The 22,626-nt window shown below is 39.5% G+C and overlaps 1 protein-coding gene and 1 long non-coding RNA gene across 3 annotated transcripts in view; one reads left to right on the top strand and one right to left on the bottom strand.

Annotated features, from left to right (window-relative positions):
• Positions 1-21,949, bottom strand: part of SUGCT (succinyl-CoA:glutarate-CoA transferase) — a 330,926-nt gene extending 308,977 nt beyond the window's left edge. Inside the window, exons 1-6 of one of the 2 annotated variants that reach the window (XM_052699012.1) lie at positions 21,724-21,949; positions 19,691-19,742; positions 19,530-19,603; positions 14,451-14,536; positions 13,477-13,527; positions 8,326-8,446 (exon numbers count right to left, since the gene is read on the bottom strand). In XM_052699012.1, the coding sequence (XP_052554972.1) occupies positions 8,326-8,446; positions 13,477-13,527; positions 14,451-14,536; positions 19,530-19,603; positions 19,691-19,742; positions 21,724-21,844 (505 nt within the window). In that variant the 5' untranslated portion in view covers positions 21,845-21,949. Of the gene's footprint in view, positions 1-8,325; positions 8,447-13,476; positions 13,528-14,450; positions 14,537-19,529; positions 19,604-19,690; positions 19,743-20,313; positions 20,354-21,723 lie in introns of those variants that run through there. The other variant, XM_052699013.1, reaches the window with a different exon arrangement.
• The window catches only part of LOC128088467 (uncharacterized), a 166,038-nt gene that overhangs the window by 124,509 nt on the left and 18,903 nt on the right, over positions 1-22,626 (top strand). The window lies entirely within an intron of this gene.

The following is a 22,626-nucleotide window of genomic DNA, read 5'->3' as shown; positions in this document are numbered from 1 at the left end:
TAAGAAAAATGCTGCAGTCTGAGTACAAAGTAGCACATCATATGACCTCTAAGGAGTATGTCTTCCAGATTTTGTGTGGATTGCTCTGAAAGTAATGCCTCCTATTTATTTCCATGGAAACTGCAACAGATGCAAAGGGCACAACGGTATTTTTCAACATAGTCACTGCTATTGGCTGATTTGCACAGACGAGTTGACTGAGACACCCTTCAATTTGTGGTGTGAGAGCTGTGCATGGCTGTCCAGATTGTGGCTTGTCTTTCACACTGCTGTAGCCACTGCTGAAACGCACCACCCACTGCCTCACTGTGCTCACATCCGTTGTTCGGTCTCCATAAATGTTCAGCAAAAGTCAACTAATATCAATGGAGGAATTGAATTACGTGCCTTTGCTTCACACGCACATCCATTTGGTCAGACTGCCTCCCTGCTGCCACCTGTCACACAGCAACAAAATATAACAGATGGGAAGGTTCAACCCCTACTGCCATATCACCTACATCCACCTCCAACATCGTGAGCCAACGTCATAAAATAGGAGGTATTACTTTCAGAGCAGCCATTCTGCTGACACTGTTCTGCTACAATGTCTGCCTATTCAGGTAAACCAGTCACCCCCACATGCTGGCCAACAACAAAGAGCATTTTAGGTAGCACAAAATCGAAGAGGAAGCTGGTTTGTTTAGCTATAGTAAGAGAACAAGCCAACAACACAGCAACCTTACAGCTGTTTGCTTAAAATACTGAGAATTCCTATTCTTTATAGCAAATACTTTAAAAAAAAAAAAAAAAAAGGGAAACCTTTTTGTCATGGTTATGCTTTCCTATTATTAATAATATTACATTTTCTCTTGGTTTTCACTTTGACCAGAATACCAGAATCCAGTTTCAAGATATGGTGGAGGGGGCAGGTCCACTATCCCCACAGACTAAGTATGGTCAAGCTCAGTTTTGATTTTTTAGTGCTCACACCTATTGTACATGAGAATAACAAAAAGAATATTCTCTCTGCTGCAGGTGGGACACAGGGCAGAACAGAAACACTACCCCCCAGATCACTAAAAGTGAAGAGAAAACAAAGCTAGGAGGAACTATGCAGAGCTGAAATTGGGACTGATTAGACCAAAGTCTTCAGCAATCCCACGTATAATAACAGGAATGTCAAAGGAAGCAGAGAGCAGGCTGCTGCAATCTACCTCTGGGTGGATGGAATATAGAGGCATATATGAGGGCTGCTCCAAAATTAATGCCTTCTTTTTTATTATCTTGGCCCATGATGCCAGAGGCAGATGTCAGTAGTATGGCAATGCTCCTACCAATATCCTGTTACTTGCTGTTACTTGCTGCAACAGAAGGCAGCAGAGGGGCAGTCTGACAAAACGGTGTCTCACATAGAAGTGCATCTGAAGCAAAGGTGTGTCACTGAATTCCTCTATGCAGAAAAAACGGTACCTTGTTGCCATTCATGGATGCTTACTGAACATTCATGAAGACCGAACAGTGGATGTGGGTGTAGTGGGGTGGTGGCTGATGCATTTCAGCAGTAGGGTCATCTGTGTTGGTACAGACTTTTTACAAGCATGCAGGCTCTTATTCTTTGCTGGCAAATATGCTCACCTATTCTTCAACATAGTCAGCACCATCAGTGTTTTGTAGCCAAGAATTTGCTCTATCAGATAAGGTTATTCTTATTTGCTCTTCTCATCTGCTGTAGTTTCAGCGGAAATCAATAGGAAGTGTCACTTTCAGAACGACTCGAGTATTTAGGTGTTATTACATTACATATGGCACACATGAACCATTCATGACCACACAACCAATGCATTATGCTCCAAGAACAGATCAGCTCCATCAGGCTGGCATCAAGCAGTACAAAGTAGAAATTCTTATGTGACAGGACACAAGTACAGATCACAGTGAATACACTCATTCAGCATCTGATCTACTACCAGGACCTGGCAATTAATGTAACCATAAATACAGAATTGCTGCTCGCATTGCAACCAGCAATGAACATTGTAACCCAAAAGTGCAGCTCGCTCTAGACAGTGAATCTTCAGAAAGAAAATCAGTATCAGTTAGTACTTACTACCAGTTAGTGACTCCAAGCTCTTAAGACAAACCCAATACCCATATTTTCACACTGATTTGTCACATATAAGTTTTTGAAAAGTGAAAATACCACTCTTCCAAAGTGTAACAACTGGAGATCATCTATTTTTTAAAAGAAGACTAAAATAATAAATACCATAACTTGAGCATGCTCTCTCTGGAAAGAATACAGTGAGTCTAGAGTCGGAATTATTTTCCATTTTTTGAATGGCCCCTAATATTAAAGAAAAAGAAAGTTTTAATATCCAACTTGACTTACTTATACTTGCATGCAATAACTGAATGAGACTCAAAAGAATCTTGATGACCATCTGCTACACAAGTTATGCTGTAGGGAGAAGCTGATTCCATCAAATTACTTGTTTATTGATTGCGTTCCATACCTATGATGCCTGAACTTGAAAGGCAATATGCTTCCAAAAATAAGAAACGAAGGCAGTCCAGATGACTTCCAGTCACATTAATGAGTTAACTAAATGGCTAAGGGAAGCAGAATACAGTAATTATTTATAATTTATTAAATGAATCTGCTATAATGTCTTCAGCATGTAGACTGTGCATCAAGAAAAAAACAAGAAAATCAAAAACTAAAGTTGGGGAAACACCCTGATTCTGACTCACTGGACATATTTATTTCTTAGTTACTTTTTTATTATCAACTGTTATGCCAAAATGCCTCCTTCTATTCTCATATCTCAATGTAACAGAGTTCATGATAGTCATTAACAATGACCAACATCATTTTTGTCAGTTAAGAATAGTTACCATACATAAAATATCTCTCTAAAAAGCATATTTGAAACTGCCTAAGTTAACACATAAACCACTCGATCCTTTGTTCAAAGACTTTCTAACATAATTCATGTTATATTGTGTATCCATTACCCTTCACAGGACCTGTAAACCAGAAAGGGCTTGAGAACTAACATATTTCTATTATCTCTTGAACAGCCTGTAAGTGAGGTGCAAAATGATGGATAAAATCCCACTGTTTAGATGTAATAGGAGTTTCTGTAACCAAGATCATTTGTCTTAACAGTTTCCAACATTTGGGAAGACAACTTGTCCATTTAATCCAATATTCTAGGCCAGCACATCTCTTACATCTGACAAGCAATGCTTCTCTTTAGATCTTTGTTAACTCATATTTCCCATATTTCTAGTGAGCCATTCTATATACATGTAACTTTTTATGGCATTACCAAATAATCTTGGACTGCGTTCTCAGCCTCCTTCCACCTGAAATATTACTTTTAAGTATTCAGCAACTTGCAAGAAATCAGTTTGTTAAAGCATCATTCCACTTCATTTTCATTTCCTACCCTTAGCCGCGAATGCTGTCGCAAGCACAGCTCCTACCTACAGTGGGGACACGAGCACTTCTTAAGGGCCTTTCAGAATGCAATGTTGAAATGTTTTCCACACCAATCTCTCACAAAAGTAGGCAGCCAACTCAGATGCCTCAATTAACTCACCTGAACCTGTTGGTGCTTTTTGGTTAAATACTGTAATGCCTAACATTAAAACAATCAAGACACTGTTTGAAGACAGATTTCTGTGCCAAGAGTCCTACTAGTTTTATACACTTCTCCTTTTAAGAAACTAGAAGGGCAAAAGCATTTGAACACATTTAAAAAGTAAGCAACATGGCTGAGAGGTACAAACAATTACTGATTATGTCTTGTCTTCTTCAGAAGAGAAAAGAGAGTTAATTTCTAAGTTCACATGAACATCCTGATGTGGTCAATTACTCTTCAGTGTGTGTTTTCATTGGCAAAGTGATTATGCACATTAATAACCCAGGCTCCGACCAAAATTCCACCTTGCCCAGATACACTGATACACGTGATTTATACGTGTTCATTTACCAAGTTGTTCTAAAGCTTTATATGCAGGATATTCAGATTAACAAAGCTTATCAAATAAGTCCCTTAAAAAAAATGGCTCAAGTAGGGAAACTCCTCTGACTGTGCCAGTAATAAATTGCAATGTATGCAGATTAACTCCCATAAAAACGTTTCAGTGCTCTTACTCATCTCCTATGCTATCTGTTTAACCTAATTTGTTCATAATAAAAAAAAAATTCTCCTGATCTTTTTCCATAGGCATTCATCTTTAAATCTAAGCTGCTACACTATGCAATTTTTGTCAGAAATATTTTACATTTGATCTCCTTTCCACTAATTTTTTATTTTTTAAAAACTAAGCTATATTAATCAACTAGTGGTTTTCTTCCCAGGGCTCCCAAATGAAAAAGGTCAGTCAATGGATATTTGAATGCAGAAACCATGCCACAAAAATATTTTGAGCTGTAATGTCTTGAATCAGGCCACAGAGATTAGAAATAAATCATTTCCTTCTTTGAAATTGTGGTATTGCAGGAACAGGATTAGGAAAGCCAGGGCTGACCTGGAGAATCTAGCAAAGGATTGAAGGGCAGGAAAAAAGGACTCTGCAAGTATATAGCAGCAAAAGGAAAACTAGTTAAAACATGGGCTTACTGTTAAATGGGGAAAGGAAAATGGTTACAAGTGACACAAAAACAAACAAACAAACAAACAAACAAAAAAACCCAGAGGTATTTACTACTTTGTTTGCTTTGTCTTTACCTATAAAGCCAGCCCCAGGAGTCCTGGGCCCTTGAGACTAGAAGGAAAGTCTGCAGGAGGGAAGATGTCATTTAGCATGCACTTGAACAGCTTAAATAAGCAGGCAGCCTTGTATCAAAGGACGCCAACAGTATCTTGTACTGCATTACAAAGAGCATCAACAGTATGACAAGAAAGGTGATCCTCCTCATCTACTCTGTATTGGTGAGGCCACACATACACTACTGCATCCAGTTCCAGGCCCCCCACTACAAGACAGATGGGCTTACTAGAGAAAGTCACGCACAGGGCCACAAAGATCAAAAAATCACCAAGATGATCAAGGGACAAGAGTGTCTCTCTTATAAAAAGAAGCTGAAAGAGCTGGGAGTGTTCAGCCTGGAGAAGGAGGCTCAAAGGAATCTAATAAATGCACATAAATACCTGAAGAGAAAGTGTAATGATGGGAGTCAGATTTTTTTCAGTGGTGGTCAGTGTCAGAACAAGAAAATGGGCACAAACAGGAGGTTTCTTCTGAATACCAGAAAGAACTTCCACGTTGAGCAGGTGGTAGACAAGTGCTACAGGTTAGCCAGAGAGACTGTGGAGTTTCCTTCCTGGAGATCTCCAAAAGCCACTGGGACGCATGCTTGGGTAACTGCTGTGACTGGCCCTGCTTTGGGGCATGGGTTGGAGCAGATGGGTCCAGAGCACCCTGCAAGCCTCAGCTATTCAGTGAAGGTGATAACAGACTGGAACACCTGAACATCTCACCCACAGGAAGGGTAAGAGCTGAGACTTCAGCTTGGAAAAAGAAAAAACTCCAGGGGAAATCAATCCTAACCAACAAATGTAAGTACTTGATGGAAGGGAATAAGTGAGAGAGACTTAGACTTCCTTAGAAGCACCCATTGACAAGGTAAGAGGCAATGGACAAAAATTCACATGACCCCCCCATAAGATGAGACAATAGTCTTTGCTGTGAGTACATCAAGCATTGGAGCAGGTCGTCCAGAGAGGGTGCGGAGGTTTCCATCTGTGCAAATACTCAAAAACCAGGTGGACATAGTTCTGGGAAACCCAGAACAGCTGATCTTGTTTGAGCAGGAGAACTGGCCTACACATCTCAAAAGGTCCTTTCCACTTAGGCAATTCTGCACTTCTGTGAAACTGCTAAGTACCTTTCCTTAGCCCTATAGTCAAGTCAAGGTTTTTAACTGATGAGAGATGCTCTAAAAGTAATGCCTCCTATTCTATTGCCTTGGCCCAAAACATCAGAGGTAAACGTTAGTGATATACTAGTCATAGAATTTGAACCTTCCTGACAACATTGCATTAAATGTTGTTGATGTGTGACAGATGGCAGCAGAGAGGCAGTCTGACAGAACAGTATCTGATATGGAAGTGTGTCTGAAGCAAAGGTATATCACTGAATTCCTCCACAAATAAAAAAAAAAATGCTCCATTGACAATTTCTAAACATTCATGGAGACCAAACAGTGGATGTGAGCACAGTGAGGCTGTGGGTGGTGCATTTCAGCAGTAGCAACTGTGATGTGAAAGTCACATTCCGGACAGCCATGCACAGCTCTTATGCCACAGAATGATTCATGGCTCAATCAGCTCATCCACACAAATCAGCAGACTAAGCAGGGAACTGTGCACAGAGCTGAGTATCAGCTTCAATGTGTTGGAAATGAAGGTGAACAACATTAGAACACAAAAAAAAAAAAAAAAAAAAAAAATTTGCACCATGTTGGCCCCACAAATGCTCACACAGGATTATGAAGTACATCCTATGTAAGTTTGTTGGTACCTATTCAACCAACATAGGGATGAAGTTTCCTGGACACATCATTACTGATGATGAGACAAGGAGTCACCACTATAGTCAGAGTAAAAACAGCAGGCCATGGAGTGGTGAAATGGGAATTCTCCATTGAAGAAAAAGTTCAAGACAGTGCTGTCGGCAGGTGAAGTGATGTGCTCAGCCTTTTGGGATAGGAAATGGATTCTTCCAAACAAGCATCGACTCTGTTACATCATGATGCTGACTAAGCTGAGGGCTCAAACTTCCAGAGTCAGTGAAGAAGACAACCTTTTTCTTGCAACATGATAAAACCAGGCCCCATATCAGTTTTAAGACTGTGAAACACACTGCCAAACTTAGCTGGACTGTCCTACTACATTCACCGTATAGTTCAGACCTGGCACCTTCTGATTTGCAGCTATGAAACAGCAGGTCACCTCCACCGGTGAAGATTGTCAGGAGCACAGCACACAGGGCCTTGTTGATCACAGGAGAAAATGCATAGCTAATGGTGGTGACTATGTTGAAAAATAGTGTTTTGTAGCTGAGAATTTGCTCTATCAATGTCATTGTGCTCTTTGGACCTGGTGTAGTTTCCATGGAAATACACAGAGAACATTAAATTTTGAGTGACCTACAACCTATCAGCAAAATAAAAGTACTCAAAAGTTGTCATGTGCAGTGAGTAGATGAACAGATTTATTAAATCAAAGGCCAAACTGTAACAACAACTAAATTGCAGCGTGGGTATCAATTTATTCTTTCATTAATTAGACATACAGCCACTAGAAAAAAGGAAATGCCCTCAGTAAATTCTAAATGAGATTACAGGCATAAGCAAATATTAAGAACACTGTGGTAACTCACCACAAACCAAATTAAACATATATGTAAAAAAAGACATAACAGGAGTTTCTCAGCAAGCACTGAACATAACTGCCTTTCTGCTCTCACTGGTTTTTTAGGACACTTGCCACAAAAGCATGATAAACACATCACAACACACTAAAAATCTGTCTGGTTCCCAAATGACAAACATCCAGAAATTAAAATAGTAAAGATAATATTATTCAGAAATTAAGAACAAGTCCAGCCTGGTTGGCGACTAATATTTTAAATTGGTCTTCAAATATTTGTAACTTTTTTTGTTGTATTTTACTTGTAGTTGAACCATAGACTTCTCATGCACAAATCATTTAATTCCAGTAGATTTTTTGTGTTAGGTTTTCAAATAAGTGCTTTTTCCAGAGTTCAAGGTATTCCATATATACGCAGGTTGTAATGCTCACATACCTACTTCCTTTTCATTCCTCCTTCCATTTCTAAAAAACCTAAAACTCATCTTACATTTCAGCCATCAAGCAGTCTGCAGCAAAGTAATGGAGAACACCCATGGACATACAGCTCTTCCATGAGCATACAGCTAGATAAATCTGAAGACAGGGATAGTAAAGAGCACTGAAATTACCACGTTGGAAACTTGTCACACACAAGTTGGTACAGTACAACTGCTCAGAAAAAAAAAAGTCATCAATCTGTTCAAAGCAACACAAGGAATCAAGCCAGAGTAGACTCCTTTCAAGCCTATCTGAACATAGCAGTGTGGTAATGTCACTACTGAACAACTTACCAAGTACTGACACTGTTACTGCTTCACAATTCTTCCTGTGCATGTTTTTCAATTAATATCAAACTTATTTTCTCTTTCAGCTTATCTTGACCAACATCAAAATAACAAACTGTTAAATAATCACGACTTTCATAACAACGTAAGAGGAGTAAAGGAAATAACAGAAATTACTGAAGTCACAATACCTGTTATTGAACAGTATACTATGTGAGGAGCAATCTTTTCAATGTCTTCATAACCTAGGCCAATTTCAGCCAGTTTCCCAGGGATGTAGTTCTCCACAAAAACATCAGATACAGCTGCGAGCTTTAGAAAAGAAAAGAGTGCATAAGATTTGTTAACAAGCTTCCAAAAGTTCAATATATTTCTCACGTAGCTCGAAGTACCACTAGTCAAGATGGTTCCTGTCTTTCTGACAGAACAGAATTCAAACCTGAAGAGATTTTTTTGGTCTGTTAGACTGTGCATGTCTGCAAACAACACGTTAGAGATGCTGTGTATATAGAAAAGAAACTATAAAAATTCTAAATCTGTGAGACAAAACTGCAATGTAATTGTATTGACAGAGTCATACTGATTTCCAAATATTTGATCAAAATTTACAGAACAGTCACGCACTTTATACTCACACCAAGCTTGAAGAAAGTGGGGAGAAAGGATGAATCTTTATCCTTCATGTTTCCCTTAGGATTCTGTAAAATGCTGGAAGTGGGGGCAGGGGGACAGAAAGGATGGTGGTGGTGGTTCTTGGGTTTTTGTTGTTGTTTTCTAGTTGATTCTCTTTAGTTTCAAAGCAACTGATAATACTTACTGTAATAGAAGCTACACACATCTTAAGGTCACCTCAATTAGAACAGCATTATAAAGCTCTGCAGCAGGATTTTCTGCATCACATCTGAATAAATGGTCTAGTCCAAAACCTACTGAGATTATAGATTAACCTACGACTCTGATGGGCTTTAAATTACATCTTTTTATTCTTAGAGAAGTTAAGCATGTAAATATTTGTACATATTTCAGTAGAATTAATATTAATTAAGAACTTCTGAAACAAGAGAAACTACATTTGAAAATAAATACATACTATTTGGCAGAGTTGTGGAGGTTGAGGTTCTTTTTCAGTTCAGTTGCTTTTTCCAGGAATTTAAATACTCCCTGACAAGAACACATTTGCACATACATCTACAAGCATGACCTAAAACTCTTCATTTCTTAATGTTATTTCAAGATGATCAGAGTCAAATTCTCTGGAACTACCATGCAGTTGTCTGATCAATATCCACAGCACACTGGGCCAGCTTCCATTAATTAGTGTCATCATATCTGCAATCATAAGCATTTTTGTTCTAGCATGTAGTCTGCTGAGTTGAATTTAAGGCCAAAGAAACAGCCAAGCCAGCAAATATTTCACAAGAAAGACAAAAACTGACTCCTATTCAGACAAGAAGCCATGTAAATTATGAATGGCTTAACTAGATGCACAGATGAGATGCTAGTAACATTTACAGAAATGAACTTCAGCATACAGTAAAAGTGCATTTGTAAGTGCATGTGGTAAATTATTTTTTAAGAGTCTGTGTCAAGGAACTCTAGGAGTGCCAGTTTTTAACAGTTAAAATAATATGAGAAAATCCCCAAATTCTAAGCATTGCTGCTTTTTTTGTGTTGTTGTTTGTTTTGTTTTTAATTCATGACTCTGTGAAGATGACAAGCCCTTCATAGCAGTTAGTTAAGAAGACAGCATTCATCACAGGAAGGTTCTCAAGAAGATCAAGGTTTTACAGAGCTGAAGCTTTAGCCAGTAAAAACAGAAGAAGCTCAGAGCGACCTGTGACTGTCCCAACCTTCTGTGCCACACAGCACATCCAAAGCAAAGAAAGGACAACGCACTGGGAGCAGGCTGTTGATCATTAATAGTATGTCTTCATGTAAAATAGATCTAAGGGGCTTTATTTGCTCTCTAGATCCTTTTTAGTCTATACATAATTCCTTCTACATTTGGTAATATTACACCCTTAGCTAAATTCATCTCAGAAATCAATTATAACTTTTGTACTGCTTTCACTGGGTTTTGTAACCTATCCGATACAGAGTATCAGCGTGGGCTAATTTGAAGGCTGCTGTCCATCTCATACTGAAGAACCGACACCTGCAAACCACTGTGAGGAAAAGAGGATGACTTGCATTACTGTAACAAGTAAATAAGTGCCAAAAGTCTAGATGTGGCAACACACGTGCATGACTACAGTGCAAAGTGAAGACACAATGATTTAGGCCAAGGTTAGTAGCATATATATTCTCAGAGAATGAGATGAGCATAACATTGCAGGCATCTTACAAATATGGTGTCAGCATGGCCTCTAGTGCTCTCATGACACCTGGGAACCGGCTTTAGATGTAAGCCAGCAGTGAACAGTATATCTCTGTTGGTGTTCATTGCATTCTGCCATTAGCATCAACTGCATTCAGACTCTATCCAAACCAACTGCACAGAATCACACAGCCTTAAAACACACAGGGACTTTCAGTCTTAAAATTCAACAGGGTTTTAAATCCTCTGTTAAGTGAAGTTTCACACTAAACTACATGCCCTGCAAGCCCTTTGAGAAGCAAAGCTTCTAGCAAAGTACTAGCAAAGTAGTGTAGAACACAGAATACTATATGTCCCAGATTGGACACTTATGTGCACAATGTGTACATGTCAGGACATCAGAAAAAAAGGCATAATGAACACCAAAGTAATCATTAATTTGAATATAAGCAACACGTAACGAAGATACTAACTTAACAAAGCAAATTATTCATCCCTTCAGAAGGATTTTTTTTTTTTTTAACCAAGTGTTCCACAAAGAGGAATGTGTGCATATATACACACAGTTAAGTGAGAGTATGCACGAGACATGATGGCTCTCTCAACCACATTGAACAGGAGGGAAGGAAGAGTGCCATCAGCTCCCCATCCAATGGAATTTCCCCAAGTCCTTCATGAATAAACATAGAGTTTAGTTAAGACTAAATACTCAGGACAAATGTATCCCTAAGTTTCTTAAAACAAGTTGCTGAATACTGCTGAGTAATACTCAAAAATGCAAGCCATATATGTCAGAGCGCAGTATCAGTGCACATCCCATCACTGAAGAGAAAATAAGTTCCACTCAGTGAGACACTCAAATTTTTGAATAGCAGTTAACAGTGAGTTAAAAGCAATAGGAAGGAAAACAAGGCTACAAGCAGAATATAGAAGGAGAATACAGACTAAAGAACAATTTTATGGTAACCACTCTGTAAAATATTCACATAATTATGAAAGAGTAGACCTTTGGACAAGTGTCTTGTCAACATTGTGCCAATCCAAGATTGCTGATTAACAGGTTTTCCTGCATACTTGACACTACTAATTCAATTATTCTAATCATGCTACTTTTCTTATTAAAGAAAAATGATTCAACTTCATCACTTTTCTCTGTTGGATGTAGGCCCAGGATACAGTTCATATTTATTTGTATCTGATGTCCCAAGCTCAAAGTTCTTTTTGCAAACACAAGCAATACTTTTTGTTATAGCAAACATATCACTGTGCAAAATTCAGAATTCTGCATACCTACATCTTGATATTACCAAAAGACAACTGACAACAAAGTCTTTTTACTATAGATAATGTTCTTATATTTTAAAGACCAAAAGCAAGAGATTATATTATAGTTCCATTTGAAAGGCAATAAAAAAAAAAATAAATGTAAAGACCTCTGCACCAAGCACTTCCAAAAGCTACCATTAAGCCAAGTAAAACAAAGGCAGGATAGTTGCTATGTTGATACAAAAACTGTGTGGGGCTTGAATTCAAGCAGTCCAGCCTCAAGTTCAAAGGTTGTAACGTTGCACATTCTGAAGTACTCAGCCATTTAATGGCACAGATCATGAAAAGATCAGTCCTACATTTAAAAGCTAAATCAAGCAGCCACCTTCCTGTACCAGTATTAAGATAAGAAAAAGGGAGCTTCTTAACCTGAAATTGTAGCAGTCACACAAAGAAGAGGCAAACACTACAGCCAACTTTCCTCCAGCTCATCCTCACTCATAATCCCAGCTATCCTAAGCCCACATTCACAGAATCAATAGACTTTTTGCTTCAATAGACCAATCAATAGACTTTTTACTCTCCTTCACCATTTCTTTCCCGAAAGGTCAAATAAGGTGAGGAGACTTTTTTTCCTGGTTATCTGGAATGAATTTTTTTCAGAATTCCTACTTAGAATTTGACTATCCAAAAAATACATCTATATTTTCCCAAATGGCCGTATCTGTTTCCAAAACCTTTAGAAGATAAACATACAGCTTCATAACAGAAATGAATGGTTGTGTTCTTCAAAGAGTACAAGGAGAGGGTACTGGAGAATCCGTAAACTTTGCTTATAAACTCCAAAGATTGCATAGAGCCGACAGTAAAAAAAAAGTTTCAGAAGTATAAGACAACTTAATCTCTTTCCATTTCATATAGCATTCCTGGCAATAAATCCTACCAGACAAATTCCACTTATTTCAGGACATACACAGACTCACCATGAAAAGAAGAGTGACTAGAACTGACAATGAAGCAAACAGGAACAGAAGCCAGCTCACAGTTTTAGATATGTTGCTACTCTTATGGTCTTTAGCCCTGCAGAACTAGTTAGCAGGCCCTACACCTCTCAAAAAATAGAAAGGGATGAGACAGCACAAGTTTTAAAGAGTGTGAAATACGGTGCATTTATTAGCTTAAAGATTACTAGAATAATCAAACTTTGTTACTGGAAAAATCATTACCTGAATTCATCCTTGTGTTCTCAACTGAAATACTGACAAAACCCTCATCCTAGACAAAAATGGCATTTGACCTACAGGACAACACTTCTGATACAGCAACCAAAGCCATGAATATGCTGTAACACTCAAAAATAAGCAAATACTGGAGCCCAGTTCTCCCACTGTAAACTCCTTACTCCCTTCAAAGACGATGTTTCTAACTGGAGTGATGAAGTTGTACAGAGAGATCTAACACACCCACAGCTAAGCACTGAACTGTTAGACCTTTACCTCACAATATTTCATCTGAAGTTTTTGATGTTTGAGCAAATTTTATTGTATCTAAAATCATTATAAATTACTCTGAACAGTGACCTTATCTCAATGCAAAACCATAGAGATAATATATGCCACGTCTCACCCATAATTTAAACAGTGAATGGCATACATACCTATTTTTAATTATCACACCTCTAATACTTGAAATGTAGAGTTTATTCTTTCTTACACAGGAAATATAAAATTGACACAATTTGCATCCCATTAAAACCTACCTCCCTGATCAACTTTGCTCCTCTTGAATTCTTCATATTGATAGCTATACTCTGGGGACAGAAAGAAAAATCACTTAAGAGAAAGCCATTCTAATGATTACCGAACTCTTCTAAGCACAATCAGTAGTCAGTTTTCCATATTTAAAAATATGTTTTTGTTAGTAAAGCAAGTTTAACAGACTCTTAAGAACCAGACAAGCAACAGAGCAAGTCTGATGGGTGTGCAACTGGGAGCTGCACTGTGGCCTGCTTACTGTATGTTTGTACAGCACTTACTACTGCAATACATATGGGGACAACACAAGAAACATTTGTTTCAGTGGCAGCAAGCCTCTAAAAAGCTTATTGTGTAACTTTATCTTAATACCAAAGATACTCAAGCTCTCTCTGCTAACCTAACTTCAGTATGATGCTGCTTTCCCACACCTCTAGCTGCAAAGTAGGGCAGGTGAGCTCAGCTGACCTGCACAAAATGAAGTGATCCTTAAAATACTAACAGTAACCATCACCCTTCAATTCAACAGGGTTAATTCTGTACCAGAAACTGAAGACTGGCAGGACCACTCTTGCATTTGGAATTTGCTTCAGCTAATCTCAGGACCATACCAGAGACTTGTAGTCTTTTTTGTTCAAAATACTTCATTTATCTCAAGAAATGTATTCACCTTGACAATACAATTAAAGCCAATGTAACTATTGCTCCATTAGGTACGCTAAGAATCAAATGAGTTTAAACTAAGTTCTCATAAAGTCTGTTTATGGAAAAAAATTAAAGATTGGAAGTTTTCTCTGACTGCTAATCGTATTCACTTAAGGTTTTGTTGTTTGTTTTCACTTAGTTTTTTGTCAACAATCATGTACTGTACAAAACTCTTTCTAGAAAAAGAAAAAGTAAATAATTTGGAAGAGAAGTGCTAGGTCTTTAACTGTTTTCCCAGCTGACAGACTAATCTTCAGTGAAGCACTTCACTTACCTTTTTATTTCTATTGACACTGAGAAAATAAACACTTTCTGTTCCAATAAAAGGTGGGCCCCAGGTTCTTGTATCATCACCAGTTCCTGAAAGAAATATCACCATGTTTTTGTAGTTACTCAACATTACACTGACAATAAACAAACAAAAGAAAAAAAAAATTAATTATACTAGGTAATATTTAAGCCTCCTAAACTTCAACTAGCAGGCAAGGGAAAAACAACCACTTTAGTATACATGTTTCAGGGCATTCACTTCAGAAAACACCTAAGAGTGAATGAGACTAAGCAAAACAAGTTTTGCTTTTGTTACTGCTGTAATCATTATAATATGGCTTCTTAATATAGCTTGCTTTGTTCCTTCTGTGATTACTTGCATCTTAAAGTATGCACATCAACACACAGTCACACCTCAGTACTTAATTCCTTTCTAACTTAAGGCACAGCTTTGAGGTACAGCAGCACTCTTTTAGGCAATATCAAACAATTTAGCAGATGTTCTCAGTCAGCACACAGTCAAAAAACCATTCCTGAAACACTATGGACACGAAGTCATGAGACCACTGATCAGCACAGCTCACTCAGCTGTGTGCTGAGGAATATCACCAAAAAGAAGCACTTGCTACTGACTTCTGTTCAGAAATTCTGTTGCCTTACAGAAAAGAAAGATGGCATTAAAGCTGGTGCAGACACCAATGTAATTGAATCTCTTACACCTAATTTCCAATTTTAAACCTTTCCTTACGTGTCAAGAAGACTAGCAATCCACTTAAAATGAAAGTACAGCCACAACCAGTAAATTTGAAGCTGAATTTAATTAAGATGTAATTATGAACCTGAGTGCCAGCAAGCATACAAAATATTTCTCTATCATTATCTCAAGTTTATGCACTTGCTAACTTCAAGGCAGCAGAAACTTTCCCCAGATAGGCAGCACAGAAGGCCAACATTAGCAGAGATACAGAAGTAAGCTAAAGATTAGATTAAAGAAAGATTATCTTTCTTCCTCGTAATAATAAAATGAAAATTAAAAGCAGAGCTTCTGTTTCCAAAATTGAAGTGCCTGCCTTTTAACCAGTACTCTAATCTTGGATAGTAAGATGAATTACTGTTTAATATTACCTGAGAAGCTTGGGCTCAGAGAGAACCGAGTCACCTTAGCTCTCCAGTGGAAAAAAAAAACACCTTATCCCTCTGTTCCCACCATAAGGGGAATCCATGTCTTAAGGTGCACATTGCTTGTGTTTGAGTCTTATCAGAACACACAATTTAAATATATATATATTATATATTTTTATATATTTTATAATAATATATAAATTAAATATTTCATATGTAAATTATATATATTTGTTTTTATTTTATTATATATTTAAGAGAAGTATATAAATACATACTTCTCTTATTAATCATGTTTTAAACCACAAGGCTTAAAAAAATATCTCAGCCTCAATGCTTGAAAGAGAATCATAAAGAGAACATCATGGCATAGCAAACTGCCCCAGAGTAACTCTTCTGCTAATTTTGCTTTTAGTCTTTTATTAAAATAGCACATTTATTTCAAAACATACCTACAGCATCTCTCCACATGACAAAGGCACATATTTCCCTCTATGCAGAATTTCAGGCACTTTTTTCTATCATACACTTAAATATTTAAATGTACATTATTTAACTGAGGCAGGTTGTAAAGTGCATGGCTCCTTTCATTACGGTTTTTCTCCTACTGTATCTGCCATCAGAGATACACAGTGATCACTGATGTTAGGATGCACCATTTACAAGAAGCACAGAATCCCCAAAGTTGGAAGAAACCTCTGGAGATCATCCAGTCCAACACCCCTGCTAAAGCAGGGTCCCTGCAGCAGGTTGCACAGGAATGCATCCAGGTGGGTTTTAACCATCCCCGGAGAAGGAGACTGAGCAACATCCCTGGGCAGCCTGTTCTAAGTCCACTGCACCCTCAAAGCCAAAAAGTTTTTCCATCCTGTTCAGATGGAAATTCCTGTGTTCCAGTTTGTACCCTTTGCCCCCTGGTCCATTGCTGGACACAACTGAAAAGATCCTGACCATGAACACTTGACACTGGGGACAGCAGATAACCTCCAATCCAACAAACTTGTATGGGTATAACTGAATGCTTCCATACCTTCATGAAAACCCTTTACTTGGACACATATTACTGCACAAGGCTTGCCTTACGGCTATTCCTTCTCATACCAAGAATGGAAAAGTCAAAAACACAATGTTCATCTTCTCAGAGGTTTGTACAATCACCACCTCATATGCATTAACGTTAGCTGTATGTGGAAATCCAATTATTTCCTACAAGAAAAGCTTTGAGTGAAGCTTCAATAAGCAATATCAGCCTAATTAATACGACAAAGGCATGGTACACACTAAAAAGACCTGTAAAAGCAGACAGAGTATTTTCTTTCTCAAAAACTGTAGAAATAACCCTACCACATTTCCATTACTCTGCTAAAGCAGCAAGAGATAAGGGCACGAAAACCAAGCAAAGGTCTTTATGTTGATAATACTGAGTCCTAAGCTAAAGTGACTGCCATGATGGATGGGGGAGAAAAAACAAAAGCACCATATAAAGCATGGATGCCCAATCTTTTGGATTGCCTGAGCCACACTGACTGAAGTGGAACTGCCTTGGTCCATATACATGTAGCTTGCTCCAAAAGTAATGCCTCCTATTTATTTCTGTGGAAGCTACAACCTAACCGACAAGCACAGAAAGTGTTTGATACAGCAAATTCCCAGCTACAAAAAAAACTATAGTGGTGACTATGTTGAAAAGTAAGCTCTGTATTTTCACCAGCGTTAAACAGGAGTCTGTGTGCCAAACTCATCAACATCTACATCAGTGAAGGTGACCCATCATCACTGCTGCTGAAATGCACCACCCACCTCCTCTCTGTGCTCACATCCATTGTTTGGTCCCCAGTGGTTCAGTGAGTGCTGATGAACGCCAATGAATGCCATTCTTTCTGTGTGGAGGAATTCAGTGACACACCTTTGCTTGATATGCACTCCACGTCAGACACCATTTGGTCAGACTGCTCTGCTGCCATCAACAAAATGTAACAAAATATTGCCAGGAAGCTTCAGCCATACTGCCATACCACCAACATCCACCTTTGACATCGTGGGCCAACATAATAAAACAGTAGGCGTTACTTTTGGAGCAGCCTCCAAAATATTTATAACATAGTTAATGCATATAAGCAACAAAATATTTTAATTTTTAACAATTTTTGTTAAAATATAAAAAAGTAGAGCAGCAAAACCATAAAACCAGTGGGATATTTGACCTTGTTTTTGCAACTCTAATATATCACCCTGGTTGAAGGCGGTGGCTGCCATTCTCAGTGAGCTCTCAGAGTGCTCATCAGAGATTTCTGATCCAATTTACTGTTCCTGTACTACATCCTCAAAAACAGTTGCTCAGAAATGAACCTACTGCCAGAAGACAATGAAATGAATAAGGTAATTGTGAAGTGAAGGGTATTCCTCTTTGGTGAGGGCTTATACAGGTCTGCTGAAGACTGCCAATCAGATTTTTTAATTGAATGCTTGATTGCAACTCTACATATTTCACTCAAAAGCATGTAAATAACTTATGTTAGCTGAAAATGGAGTTGCAAATATAACAATAAATTGATAATTTTCAGCCTTGAAACCTATTCTCAAATTCCTCTATCAGGATGGAAAGCACAGCTGCATATTTCTCGCTATTCACAGGATTTGCGTTCAGCCAACACATCACAATTTGTGAAATTGTTTGCCATAACTTGAGCTATCACTGCACTGTCCTCATTTCACCCCAGACAGGGCTAATAGTGCACAGATGTTTGGTCATTGCTGAGTTACAGTTGCACACCTGGGGCAGGGCTGGCTGAGAGATGGCAGGGAAGAGCCACTGCCATGATGGTGCGGGGCACAGGCCGGGCTGCACCCTGAGCAGTGCCAGGCCACAGGCTGGACATGCCTGATATCAAGGATGAAATGTCACTGAGCATCAGCAGTTACATTGTTTCTGGTAGCATTTTAATAGCTACTAAATAACTGTGGGCATGAAATAATCCCAACCAGCATGACATGAAGCTATGCTGATTTGGCTTCCCACCCCCATGATTCTTAAATTTGTTTTGGTTTATTGGGTGTTTTTTTGTTCGTTTTAAAGTATAAACTGCTCTATCATTTCTCTTTATCTTGCTGGGAAGAACAAAGCAGAAATTTTAATTGAAACCTCCTAATATAATGAAATCACCAACAAACCAAAAAAAACAAACAAAAAAAAAAAAAACCCACACCCAACCAACATGGTACCTTAAGGAAAAACCCTGGAAACTTATAATTCTGTAGTTTGTCAAATTTTGGAGGCTATACTACTGTTACAACTGCTTTTATCCTCTCACCACAAGAGTCTCCAAAAACCTAAGCATTCCCATGACACTTTGAAACCCGAGCAAAGTCCAAAACACTCAAAAGAAATCAAATTTAGCGACGGAATAAGGCATGTTAGTAGTGATGACCCAGTGCTGTTTTGTACATCAGTATCTGGAGAAACAACTGACCTACCATCACAGCTTCAATCTTACCTTTCCTAAATGCATATTTGTTCCTGAACAAAACACACACATTGGAGTACAGTGTTAAACTTCAAGCAAACAGACCACAAACACGCAAGCAAACTTATTAATAACTTCCATGCCAGAAATAGAGCAATTATGACAACAGATTCCAGAAATTTGATAGCTATAGCTTCACAAAAACACAAGCTGCTACAAAATTTAGCATCTCATAGCCCAATACCATACACACACCACCACCAAAAACATACATTCACCAAATAAACTTACTATTGGTCAGCTCTGAAAATATTTAGACAATTGTATGCTCTCAATCCGTAGTAAACATCCCACAACATTATCAGAAAGTAAACTGTTGTTAACATGTGAGGAAGAGCATAAAAGAAGACAATTCCAAATACAGAAACAATACATAGACAATCATTTGCTAAATTAGCCCACGTTCTTACTACATAGAAAACAAAGGAGAACCTTACCTGGTCTTTCCACTTTAATAACTTCAGCCCCTAGATCTCCTAAATTCATTGTGGCAAAGGGCCCTGCAAGCACTCTGTAAAATTTAGAAAGATTTTCTTAGTTTTTTTCCCTACAGTATTTGCATCTAGACAGTGTTCCAAATCATAAACAAAACACAAACCTTGTTAAATCAAGAATTTTCACACCATCCAGTGGCTTTACATTACGGGTACCTGACAAGAAACAGAAAACAGTAAGTTACTCTTGATTTTTTTTTTTTTTCCCCCCCCCCAAGATATTTCTGATTCAACTTAACTCTCATCATCCTCCCTCCAAATATAGGATAATAAACCATTCAATGAAGCCCTTCAAAATCCAGAAATCTTACAGTCAACACAGCAGAACTTATTCCAAACACCTCAGAATTCTACAGTGAAAATACTTGAAGGTATTTTATACATGCCTACCACTAACACACACATAGCTTTCATAGACTAATGTGATGAAAGATCCAGCAAAAGCACAGCAAACATCACAACAGCAAACTAAAATTAACAGATAACAGATCAACTTGAAGTACAGAACCCACAGCAGCAAAGTGGTCTGGCCTGTGCAGCAGACCCATGCACTTGCACCACACAAAAAAGACTCTGCATTTCAAAAACAAGTTATAGAACTGAAGGCACACAGTGTGTGAACCAAGGCAACACTTGTTCTGCCTTTCAATTTTCAATAACTAAGCATGCAAGGTAACTGCTAGCAAATCAACACCCCTTCCTCCTTTCCCTCCCCACACCTTCCAACCTGACCAGCCCTGAGAAACAGCCATCATTCCAGAGGGATTTGAGCTTCACAGTTTGGTTTTTTGATGCAATGTGCAGACCAGGCAGGAAGGATATGGATGAAAATGGCTGGGTCTAGGAGCAGCCATGTATATTGCACACTTCAAACCCTGGAGGAAAATTCATACTGCCAACTCTCTTCAACACTGCATAACTCAGTGAGAGCTCCAGGTGCTGGAAAATACCTGTGCCAGTGCCAGGTAAGCATCACAAATCCTCCACACAGCTGCACATTTATCCAGTTGGCTACACATATGTGAACACATAACATACACTTACTATCTATTACAGAACAGTGCGCATTTGCTTCACTGTGATCTTACTGTCAGTTTAGGAGAAATGGTTAACAGAGAGGGACCAGATTCCTTTATATTTTCCATTCTCTCTACTATTTTTCCCTTTGAATTATTCTAGTAACCGTGACTGAAATCAAACCCATTCTCCCAACTCTACCTTCATTTTGCTTGTACACAAACTATTCCCAGCACATCTGAATTGAGCCCAAGCAGGACAGCCACGCTCCTTTTTAAGATCACTTCGCTAGAAGGTAAACAGATTCATCCACCCTCAGCTCAGATGCTTTAGTTCAACCCACCAGGCTGTCCCCAGAATAAAAGCAGGGGTAGCCACAGGCAAGCTTATTATAAGGGTGTGAGTAAGCAGCCAGAAAGATCACTCTGTGGCAGAGCAGATCAAGTTATCTTCATGTCAGATTACCAAATTTTCCTCTATAAGCGATATGAGGGGGAAATAAGAAAAGATTAGCTCAGCACACTGAATACTTCTATAAGAATGCAAATCCATCTGAAATTAATTGTAATCCAATCACTTCCAACTCCAGAGAAGCATAACTCCTCAGATGCCAGGTCCCAGGTTTGGCTGCACAGCCACTTTTACAACCAAACCCACCCCAACCAGAGTTTGCTGTCACACCAAGGGTGCACTTGTGGGGTCACAGCTCCACGCTCCCTCCGACTGTTATGCAATCAATGCAGCTATCAGTGTCATTTTGTCATTATTTAATAACAGAGAAGCGTGAAAGCCAATGGAAACTGACTCTGACGCAGCTTTTTTCTTTTACAAACGAAGGGAACTGTTTGACGGTACGATTTGGAAGCCTTAGAGGAAGAAAAAAATAATAATGATAATTAATTAAAAAAAAAAAAAAGGCTATTAGCGCCCAGATGTGCCCAGCTGCTCTCTCCGATGCGAACCGTGGCAGTCCCGCACCGCGGCGCCCGGTAGCGGCACGGCAGGGCCGCCGAGCGGAGCCCAGCACCGGCCGCGCTCCGCGAAGCGCTCGCACCCGGCACCGGCCGCAGGCTGAAGACGCGATGCGGGAGAGAGGCTGGGCTGGGCGCGGCGCGGCTACCTGCCGGAGGAGCTGAGGACGAGGCGGCGCTCAGAGCGCGGGGGCTGCCGCCGGCAGCACGACGCAAAAACCTCCACAGCCCGCGGCCACAGCTCCTCCACGCCGGCTCGGTGCCCAGCATCCTCGCGAGCGGCACGGCTCGAAGCGGCACTCGAACGTCAGCCGCTGAGCGCCACAGCGAACGCCGCAAGAACGAGCGCGCTGCGCTGCGCGTGCGCGCGCCCCAACAGCTTCCCGCCCTCGGGAGGGAGGTGTTAAATTGATCCCGGCTTGCGGGCGGTGCGCATGCGCGGGAGGGCGGGGGGGGCTCTGCCGTGTTTTTGAGGGGCGTGAGGCTGTTGCAATCGCTGTGAATGATTGGGTCTGGTGTGGCGGCTGTGTGTCGCCTTCAGAGAACGAGCAGCTCTGCTTTCTTGGCCATCTTCTTGAAGGAGTGGAGGGGCTGTGTGAACTTAGTGCTGTATGGCTCTGTTGAATGCTTCCTTCTTGACAGGGTGCCTACCACAGTGGAATTCCTTGCTTTGGCATCAGGTGGTACGGGCAGGTGCCCTGCTGGGGGTCCCAGCCCTGATAAAAGGGGTCAGAAAGTAGCAACGAGCTTCAGTTTTATCTTCCCTGCTATGCAGGACACAAGTGGTTGGCCTGTATAAGTAGGGGAATATGCTGCAGTGGTAATTTCTAGTTGTGGCTTAGTTGGAACACAAAACCCAGGATTTATACAGAATGACTTTTTGTTTCAGCTGTGGCACCTGGCTCCTAGGCACTTGTTTCTGGTTTATGGGTGCATGTTTCTGGTAAGTGGGTGCATATGGTGCTGCTGAGGTTAAACAAAACTAAAATATCCCCACAAGAATGCACTGTACTCACAAGCTAGGCAGTTTTACTGTATGCCAACACTCTGAC

The sequence above is a fragment of the Tympanuchus pallidicinctus genome, unplaced genomic scaffold (genome assembly GCF_026119805.1).
Source record: "Tympanuchus pallidicinctus isolate F22 unplaced genomic scaffold, pur_lepc_1.0 scaffold34, whole genome shotgun sequence".
Lineage (NCBI taxonomy): Eukaryota > Metazoa > Chordata > Aves > Galliformes > Phasianidae > Tympanuchus > Tympanuchus pallidicinctus.
The sequence above is the reverse complement of the archived record's forward strand: the minus strand, read 5'-3'. Positions and strand labels throughout refer to the sequence as shown.